This window comes from Canis lupus, chromosome 14, assembly GCF_011100685.1.
Source record: "Canis lupus familiaris isolate Mischka breed German Shepherd chromosome 14, alternate assembly UU_Cfam_GSD_1.0, whole genome shotgun sequence".
Lineage (NCBI taxonomy): Eukaryota > Metazoa > Chordata > Mammalia > Carnivora > Canidae > Canis > Canis lupus.
The window spans coordinates 31,837,232-31,848,012 of record NC_049235.1 but is presented as its reverse complement, the minus strand read 5'-3'; the positions used below and the strand labels follow the sequence as shown (position 1 = coordinate 31,848,012).

At 35.2% G+C, this 10,781-nt stretch overlaps 1 protein-coding gene across 1 annotated transcript in view; it reads right to left on the bottom strand.

Annotated features, from left to right (window-relative positions):
• Positions 1-5,824: 5,824 nt before the first annotated feature.
• AHR (aryl hydrocarbon receptor) overlaps positions 5,825-10,781 on the bottom strand; it is a 49,793-nt gene continuing 44,836 nt past the window's right edge. Inside the window, exon 11 of the mRNA XM_038557017.1 lies at positions 5,825-8,328. Within this exon, the coding sequence (XP_038412945.1) occupies positions 8,182-8,328 (147 nt within the window). The 3' untranslated portion in view covers positions 5,825-8,181. The remainder of the gene's footprint in view (positions 8,329-10,781) is intronic.

The window sequence follows — 10,781 nt, the reverse complement described above, 5'->3', positions numbered from 1 at the left end:
GGGTGGAGGTAAAACCAACTTCTTGTGTTGGGTAAAGAATACTGGACCAGAACTCTAGATATGTGAGGTCATTTTATCACCAACTATGAGACTTGTACAGAATAGTCTCTGGGCCTTTGTTTTTTTGAAACCTCAAACAGGGGGCAAGAAATACATCATCTCAAAGATTAACATAGAAGTTATGCAATCACAGACTCTCAGAAGGAAATTTAGTAGCGATAGGGTATATGATACATGAGAATTTTGAATTATTTTCTCAGCATAAATTCGAAATGATCATTTCTAGAGACAGGAAGATCATAAGATTTCCAACTCAACTATTTTATCTCCAAGCATCCATCTACCTATCTATCTATCTTTTCTTTTCTTTTCTTTTCTTTTCTTTCTTTTCTTTCTTTCTTCTTTTCTTTTTTTTTTTTTTTTTCTTTTTTTTTTTTTAGAGAGGGAGAGAGAGAATCTTAGGCTTAGTGCAGAGCCCCCAACATGGACTCAGTCTCAAAAGCCTTAGATCATGACCTGAGCCAAAATCAAGAGTCAGACACTTAATTGACAGAGCTACCCAGGTAACCCCAGGCATCTTTAAATAATGGCCTTCTTTATATTAAGGTAAAATCTATGAACTTGTAACTTTTATCATTGATCATCAATTAACTTTTGTACTATAGACAACAAAAGTATGTTTTTTTTTTCTCCCATGTTAGTATATTAGTTATTTGAAGTAGGCAGTCATATCTCAGACCATTCTTTTATTTTCCAATGTCTTAATCCCTGATTCCTATTTCTTCTGGATGTGAATTTGTGTTCCTTCACAGTTTTAGTTGGTCTTAAAATGTCAGCTGTTTTATGCAAGACTATATATGTCAGACACTACAAATAGAATTCTATCTTCCCTCCTGAAAAATTTCACTGGAGGTAGAGGGCATGGTGTCAGAAACCGATCCTTAGGGGCTGTGGATCCTGCCTAAGATGGTAGTAGTGGGATTAGAGGTGGAAGAAGGAATCCAAAACTGGTTCTGCCTAGCGAGTTTTAAAAGTTTAATCTCAACAGCACAGCAAAGCTAAATAGGCAGACATAAATTTTATCCAAGCAAGTGTTGATATCCTAAAGTTCACATATTATGAGAGAAGAGCAGTTCACCTAATGAGGTGATTTTGCTTCTCAGGTGGGAGTCAGAGGGTCAATCAGGATCCCTAAGACCATGTAGCCTGGGCAGCCTCCATACTCTAATAATTACATCATAAGACTATGGGTTTTTTTTTGACATGTTAACGTACATGTAAATCATCAGAGATGCTTGTTAATAGAGTGAGCATGGAGTGTCTTCAGAAATCTAATTTTTATAGCATTCCCCTTATGATATAGATGCAAAGATGGCCCATGAATACCCTGTAAAATACACTATTACTGGTTCTTTTGAAATCAGAGACACCAAGTCCTTAAGGACATAGACCATAAGTGAGGGACACCTATGGGTTCCACCAGGAGGGAGTCAAATAGAAACTCTTAAGACGGATGCTTTAGCTTCAACCTAGAACTTCTCCCTATAACACCGCTTATATAAATGCTTGTTGAATGAATGATTCCTTGCTCCCCCTCTCTAATCACTCTCAAATCCTTCTTAAAAACATGTTTTTAATTTTAAAACTTCTTTCAATCTCTATAACTGGTTCTCTCCTACACACTCCTTTCCTATCTCATGTAGATTTTTCTCCCCTAGTCTGCCTTTTCTTGCTGTGGGTCAGCACATCATTCTAGCTGAGTTATTAATTATGATTTCAATCAAAAGTGTCTAAGATCTTTTAAGTATAGAAGCAAAAGATTCCATTGTCCAGTGGAACTGACTACTATGGTGATGGAGAGGGAGAGATGTGAGGATTTGAGTTTAGGCTACTAGAAGCATAGAAATGGAGGTACACAGAAAAATGATGGGAGAATCACTAGAGTTGTAGAAAATGGTTCATTCAGTTTTGTTCAAAGACAACTTAAAGTGCTGGTGGGATATTTTAAAACTATTTATTGTACAGAATATATGATGGAAAAGTTGGGGCAGGAACTCAGAAGAGAGGTCTAAGCTACACATTGAGTCATATACATTGAGTCATACACATGAGTCATACACATGATTGAAATTATAAAGAGAGATAGGTATAGAGAGATGAGGAAAATGGACAGAATGAACTTTATAAAGATATCTATCTGTAGAGTAATAGAAAGTGGAAGAGAGGGACCAAGAGTAAGCAGAAGTCAAGAAAATCTAGCACAATCTTAGAGAAGCCAAGGAAAGAAAGTATCAGGGAAGATAAACTTTGAGACTTAATAGCACATTTGTACACATAAAATTGGAATTAGTAAAATTCAGAGTGTAAAGATTTAATAAGAGGTCTATAATGAAGTAAAGGAAGCAAGCTATATCTAGCTGCTCTATTCAGATGTAATGAAAACAAAACAATGAGATAGTAGTTTGATTTCTTTTTCTTAGGAGAAAGTGGATTATGCTTGTATGCTGAAGAAACAAGTGCACCGAAGATGTGAGAAAATAGAATAAGGGAGATCTGGGAGGATGGTTGAAGGAAAAGTAGAAGTCAAAGAGTAGAATACTGAAGTTTCCATGAGACTATTTTCAGGCAAACTAGAGATACTGTAGCTAGAGAGAAGATGAGAATGCTATTGAGTAGGGGTGCAGTAGATATTAGAAAGATGGGTTTGGGGATCCCTGGGTGGCGCAGCGATTTAGCGCCTGCCTTTGGCCCAGGGCGCGATCCTGGAGACCCGGGATCGAATCCCACATCGGGCTCCCGGTGCATGGAGCCTGCTTCTCCCTCTGCCTGTGTCTCTGCCTCTCTCTCTCTCTCTGTGTGACTATCAGAAAAAAAAAAAAAAAAAAAGAATGAAAGATGGGTTAACTGAGACAGAAGTCTATCGAGGTTTTATATAAAACAGGTCCAGGGCATCTGGGTGGCTCAGTTGGTTAAGCATCCAACTCTTAATTTCCATTCAGGTCAGGATCTCAGAGTGGTGGGATTGAGCCCACCCAGCACCGGGCCTGCTTAAGATTCTCTCTCTCCCTCTGCCCATTCCGTCATCCCACACAAGCCCATGTGCTCCTCTGAAAGAAAAAAGAAAGGAAAAGGAAGGAATAAAAGAAGGGAGAGAGAGAGAGAGAGAGAAAGAGAGAGAGAGAGAGAGAGAAGGGAAGAAAGGATGGAAGGAGGGAAAGTGCAGAGTGCTATTTTTGCTTCACTTGTCTAGTTTCCAGCTCCTGTTTTCCCAGTTGGAGAGAGCTGCTAGCTCTATCTTTGTCACATGCCATGTGCTGGCTAACAGAGGAAAAAGGCAGAGTAGGTTCCTTGCTGCTGCATTAGGTCTCTTTAAGCAGCCTTTCGGGCAGTATCAGACACGATTTGGTTTCATATTTTGCCAAAACTCACACTAGCTACACCTAATCATGAAGGAGTCTGGAAAATGTAGTCCTTTTCCCTTAGTGTGACCAGAGGAAAGTCAGAGTTCTCTTACTAAGAAGGTAGGGGGTGCTATTAGTGTAGGTAATTGTCAGTCTCTGCCATAGACATGTTAAAAGTTTGTGGTGAGGCCAATTCTTTCAGTTTTGTCACTTTTTCCAGCTTATTAGGGAAAGAACGTGTTTTGGCCAGGACTATGGATTAGAGTAGCAGTTACCAATTTAGGGAAGTGAGCAATTACAGGATACAAGGAAAAAATACTGAAATCCTGATACTGAGGTCCAGGCTGATGGACTGAAAAAGAATAATATTCCATCTAGGGACTGGAGATTATTAGAAGGTGAGGGGCTAAACGAAGGCAGGATTGGGAAAGGGGAGAAGATAATGTGATTAAAGAAGAAATTTTCAAATTCACAGGATAAAGCATTTACACACGTGCCAAGTCTGACTTGGGGTCGTACTCAGCTGGAATGGAAATATAGACTCTTACAGTTGATGTGTAGGAGTTACAGAAATAAGACTAGAAGGATCATTGATAAGGATGGTAGTAGGAAGTAAAAGAGAAAAGGAACACTGAACTGGAGACTAAAAACCAAGAGTAAACAGGATGAGAAGGATTGGTGTCATGCAATTTTACCTCCACTTGAGAAGAGTTTAAGTATCACAGGGAAGAGGAATGGCAGGTATTTACCGAGTACTTGCTATGTAGCAATCAACAAACTTTTTTAAGTAGGAAAATGATTTTTAAATAAACTATTTTGGAATAATTTTGGATTAACATTAGATATGCAAATCGGGAGTTCCTTTATTCCCTTCATTCAGGTTCCTCCAACACTAATGTCTCCTGCAGTTCCAGGACATGGGTGAAACTAGGAAATGAGTTCGTCATCTTGTACCCCTCACTGTTCAGTTTTATTAGGATTTCTACATTCGTTGCTTTTCTTGTGCAGTTGGACCCTTGGTTGCAGCTGTGTCCTTTCGCTGTAGCAGGATGTAGTCCAAGGTGCCATACCATGTTTAATCACTGTGCCCCCCTCAGTATCCTTTGGTCTGTGACAGTGTTTCTGTCTCTGCTTTTACTGACTTGTACATTTTTAAGGAGACTTGTGAATGTTTCTCAATTTGCATTTGTTTGATATTCTCTCACAAGTGGACTGGGATTATGTGTTTCTGAGGATACCATAGAGCTGAAGTGTGCTTGTCACAGTATCATTTAGGAAGAACATGCTAGCCTGACTTAACATTGGTGACATCAACCTCGATCTCTAGGTTAAAGCAGTTGCCAGGTTTCTAGAATGTAATTTTTTCCCCCTTTTCTGCTCTGTTCTCAGTTTAGCCCATTCTGAGAAGGAGGAGGTATTAAACTCCATTGATTGGAAAGTGTAGTATCTCTAAATACTCGGGCTTCTTCCGTGAGGAAGGTTTGCCCCTTTTTGCTCCTTTATTTAATCACTTCTATATATGAGGAGGCACTCATGGATATTTATTCTTTGCGTTTTAATCATATGCTATTATTTATTTTGTTGCTCAAATTGTTCCAGTTTTGGCCATTGGGAACTAAATATTTTTATATAAACTATTTATTGAATCCTTCCAACAGTCCAGTGAGGCAGGTATTAAGGTGATCCTTACTTTGCAGAAACTCTCAGAGTAACAAACCTTTCCAGAGATCCCTGTCATATCTGTGGAAGGCCAGGAAACTGACTCCAGGGCATGCATGCTTAGCTTTGCTACATTCTCAGATGTCCCACAAATGTCAATCAGGATTGAGGTGTCTTTTTATTTTACCCCTTTACAGAGGGGAGATAACTGATTTTGAAGCAATTCATAAAGAGTTGCAGAATGGGTGTGCTTCCAAAGGTACAGTATATTGAGAAAGAGAATCACAAATGGTCAGAACTAAGCCTGCTGCCAGATGTGAAGGAGGAGAGTAGTCATTCTCGTTCTAATCTAAACACAAAATACAATGAGTTGTTCTAAAAATGTGTTGAATATTCTTAAAATATGAAAATGGAATTTAAAAATGTAATCTGAGATCCTAACACCACCACATCTAAATACTAATACAAAGTCTAAAAAAAAATTCCATTTCAGCAGCACTTTAATCTATGAAGTTACTTGAAGAGTGTATTTATAAAAAAAATATATATATATATAAATTCAGGTAAAGGCTACAATTATCCAGGATAATTTATTTATCCAATAAAGTTCTTCTTAGAACTTTATAAGAAGTTTATAAATTATTTAACATATCCTTAAATATTGTAGATTGCCTTCATTAATATAGTTATAATACTATAATGCTTAATTAAACATGCTCATTTCTTCTATATGGATCAGAAAGAATTTACATCAAAACATATTATTTATACTTAGTGATTATTTTATTACCATATATTACTGTATACAATTTTGCTTGATAAGGATGTTATAAATCATATTTTGAACAAAAATGTATGCATGGCATAGGTAAACAGTAACATTTTGAAGAAAAGAGAAAAGCCATGAAAACATGTGCCTAAAATTTGGTAATACTGAGAAACACTATTTGGTGCATAGTAATGATTAACAGTTTCCTAATACACCAGAACACTGGTAAATCTTCAGATACTGTAAGAACAACCTGGTATAGGAAGAGTTCGAATTAGACATATCCACATCCTCAGAAGTGCGCTTCATGTAAAAAGGAATCCCTTGTTAGAGCAGTACACATAGAGCATTCTTTGTTTGGCACTTAGCAATATAGACAAATGGTTATTTGGTTTAATGTGATTTTATTATTCTTAGATACATTTTAGTTATTTTATATAGATAAAAATATACAATATTGCTTTAAAATTTTGTAATTGTACAAGTGCATAACTGTCATCCTATTCACAATTTTAAATAAGCCTATTTTTCTGCTAATTAACTCACCCAGTAACATGTTGGGAAAGACTAACAAAAACGGTTACATGAAGACTTTTGATGAAAGGCTTATGTGTAAAAAATGGAATATTAATGCAGACCCTACTCTAATTCTTCTGTGATACTTGGTGCTGGAAACAAATTATGAAATGTTTTAAAATCTGTTTTTTTCAGAATTTAAATAGATTTTACAGATTCAAAATTTTGACTAAAAATGCATAGAACTGACATTTTATCTGAAGCCACTTTTATATACATTTACTAAAAAAGTGAAAAATGTTATATTTTAATACTACATCTCAGTTTGTTACTCCATCATATTTTTATGCAATACATGCAATGTGTCTGCCCTTCAGATGTCACATTTAAATAAAAGGGTATTTTTTAAAAAATCACCTGAGGGACGGTCAAGTTAGTAGGGTGATTAATAATAAAGGTCATTTTATCATAGAAACAACATAATGCTTGAAGTTAAGAGAACTGCATGGTTGTCTCAATATCAAGGTAAAAACAGTTGGATTCATTATATGATTTCTTACAAAGACACACAGATAAAATATCTAAGACCCAAATTATATGCATATATAAGGTATAGACTTTTTTTTAAATGAAAGATTGAAAATATTTTACAAATAATTTTGTTCATTATAAACTATAAATGCACCATTCATTTCACTCATAACAATATTTTGCATCAAACATTGCTATATTCAATCTGAACACTCCTCAAATATGAGAAAAACAAAGTTTCCACCGTACTAAGAAGTGAAATTTATAAAGTCAACATACTATACCTTAAAGCTCATTCTAGATCTAAAATAGTTTTTAAGGAATTTATACACATTGAAATGGGTGATTGATTAAAGAGCTAGAAATAAAGCTACCTCTCATTGCAAGTTAATAAACAAGGTTGCATTCAAGCAGATTTTTCCACATTGCAACATTCAACTATCATGGAGATTTTAGTAAATGGTAGTATATCTCTTTCTTCTGAAAACTTCGAATTTTAGTGCTGTGGTCTTAATATTTATAGGATAATCAAAAAATAATTTGGAAACACAATTTACTTCGAAAAATTTTCAACATAAGGCACAGAGCAACATTTAAAGTCTAGGAGCGACTAGATTATATAATAAATATCTTTTCAATCATTATTTGCCCTTTTCCTGAAGAAAGTGGGTGAGTAGTGCAGTTTAAAACATGCTTGGAATAATAAAAATGACTGATTTAAGAAATACAAATGATATTTGTGCACAGAATGTTATTAAAAAAAGTATATTTTCTATCAAATATACATCCTACAGTGTTATAGGTATAAAAAATTGTGAGGCACTTATATTAACAATGAAGGAGGAAAGCACTGAGATTATCTTTTATAAAAGCACCAAATCACTTACTTTAATATCTGAGATAAAAGCCAAAGCTAAACAAAAGGAGTTTAATTTTGTATTTGGTATATTAATAATAATCTAGAAGCTGAAAATTCAAAAGTATTTTTTTCTGACAAATTTTTATTTAAAAGTGTCCTACAGTTCCCCTAAATAAGTTTTGTATATTCTCTGGTACTCAGAATCATGTGAAATAGAGATGGAACCTCACTCCCTGTGGCAGCACAATTTATAGTTTAATGACTATATGTATTTCTGGTAATTTTCTTAACTCTTAAAAACACTGAAGTTTGGTTTGGAAAAATAGCACAAACAACACACATCAATGCCTCCATGTAAACTTGCTGATGACCAACACTGACAGTATTATTATTCTGTAATCTTCTGCAAACTCATCCAAAAACCAAGGTGCAAAAGGGGCTTGGAATTACAGGAATCCACTGGATGTCAAATCAGGGAAAGGTCTGGCTTCTGGTGGGTGATGAAGGGGCTGAAGATGTGTGGGAGTCTGAGTGTTATTTATATTACTTAATTCAGCGGGATAGGTTTCATTTAAAACTCCTCCATTCTGAAACTGCAAACAAAAATAGCAATGCGATTAATCAGACTAGATCTTTCAAGTATCTTAAGCCACTAAATGATATATTAAACTGCATTTTTAAAACATTTGCCTTGCATATTGTTAAACTTCAGTTCTTTACTGTTGCTAAAATTTCAATCATTCAGCAAAGACCTACTGAGCACATACTATGTGTTGCATTTATAACTTCCTGGTTTCTCCATTAGATGGTACAAATGTGTGATATATCAGTCTGAGCTCAGATTTGGCATTCCATACATTAGAAGAGTATCTGATGAACAAGTTGTCTTTGGTTTGGATAGAAACTGACAGATCAGAGAGTATCAGCTATGATTCACAGTTACATAATATATCTGTCATAAATAGGTTTGCTTTGACCAGATTCCATTTTAGTCAAGTTCTGGGTACCAATGGATTGACTGCATTCAAAATTAATACATTGGACTGCAGACCTAGGACTTTTCCATAAAAGGTCAGTTCTGATAGAGATGTCTTAATATTCCTAAAATATAGCATAGATAGGATTTCCTAAACCAATTTTTTATCTGTTATATGCTTTTGAGAAGTACTATTAAAAATGGTCCCAATTACAGATTAAGTTACCAAATAAAGTGCTCTCATCTTCTTTACAATAAAATTAGTCTATAACTGCTACTGAAAAAAAAGAGGCAGATACACAATTCTGTAGGGATTTATATGGAACTTTTGTATTTTAGTATATAGTTAGTGAAAGTTGTGGCAACTTTCAAATAGCTTGAACTCATAACTCTAATTGCTTCAAGTAAATCCTATGTCACATGTTAACATTAGACTTAAAAGATCCTCCAAAACATTAAATATATAGTAAAAAGTCACATAATCTAGGTCTTTAATGAATGGCATCTACATGGAGTCTTCAAACAGATGTTGGTATTATCAGAGAATGGTAGTCTTTGAATAAATGACTCATTAGTCAAAGCATGATGCATGTCAGCAATTCTCTTTAAATATATTGTCAAAAGCAGTGCTGTCTAATAGAAATACAATGTGAGCCACATAGGTAATTTTAATTTTAAATAATTTCCTGGGGGAATCCATAGGGCTACTCACTTCCTATTATCTTCTTACTCATAAAGTAATAAAAAAACCTAAACTGGGGAGTAAAAAACAAAACTGAACAACTTGAGTAATACAATTGTAAACCCTGTAAATGAGGGACGTGTCAGCAGTTTACTCAGGTTGCCTACCTCTGCCACGTTATGGCGATGTTGTGAGATAGACTCGAACTGAAAACTAAATTTTGAGATAACTGAAGGATGTCGGGAGGGACGCTGGATATATATCAGAGGAAAAACTTCCACTGCCGTTTTCTACTAAAAACCTCATCTATAGGCAAACCAAATGTGTGAAAAATGTCATGAACTTGAATCTCTTCTGCTATTCCAACACTTTAATACACAGTAAATAGAGATCAATGAACTTAATTTTGATCAGGATTTTCTTCAAAAGCCTACTGAATTATTCTTTAAAGTGCACTAAATATTTTTTAATGGAAAAGCATGAATGCAAACAAAATATATTCCCAGGAGGCCAGAGAGATAGAAAGAGAAAGCAGCTACCATCATTAATGTTTTTTTTTCAACGATTACTTTTAGATTTAAACTGTGGTGGCTGTTAGAAGAATCCTGATGACACATTAAAAAAAAATCAAAATGCAGGGGTGCTTACAGTAAAGTATATGACTCTTAAAAAATAAGTAAAATTTTTAAAAATAAAATGAAAATACAGTGTCAAGCTTGACAACATGAGAGAAAATTTTTTAAAATTCCAGAAGAAAATATTCCACTTTTAAAGATAAAATGAGCATCTGGCAGATAACTTGAAGGTACTGTGGCTGAATTCAGGGGTCACCCAGGACAAAGGCATTTGAAGAAAGCACAGCTATATTGGCTTTAAGTCATATAAAAAAGACTGAGCTTTAAATTTTTTAAGAGGGGGAGGGAGAGGGAGAGAAAGAATCTTATGCAGACTCCATGCTGGGCTCTATCTATGGCCCTGAGATCATGATCTGAGCAGAAGTCAAGAGCTGGGCACTTAACCAACTGAACCACCCAGGTGGACCTAAAGAAAACACTTTGCAAATACAGGGGCACGTAAATGGTTCAGTCAGTTAAGTGTCAGCCTTCAGCTCAGGTCACAATTCCAGCATCCTGGGATTGAGCCCCATGTCAGGCTCCCTGTTCAGCAGGGAACCTGCTTCTCCTTTTGTTTGTGCTCTATCTCTCTGTCAAATAAATAAATAAAATCTTTTAAAAAATGCAAATAGATTTCTGAATTTTTAAAGGATCATATAAAGAAGAGAGATAAACTCAAGAATCTATTCTAAACAATATATTTTGTAATAATTTCACTTGGTAACTAAAGGACATATTAGGTTGCCTTAGCCCTTGACTTCTTTTTCCTCTACA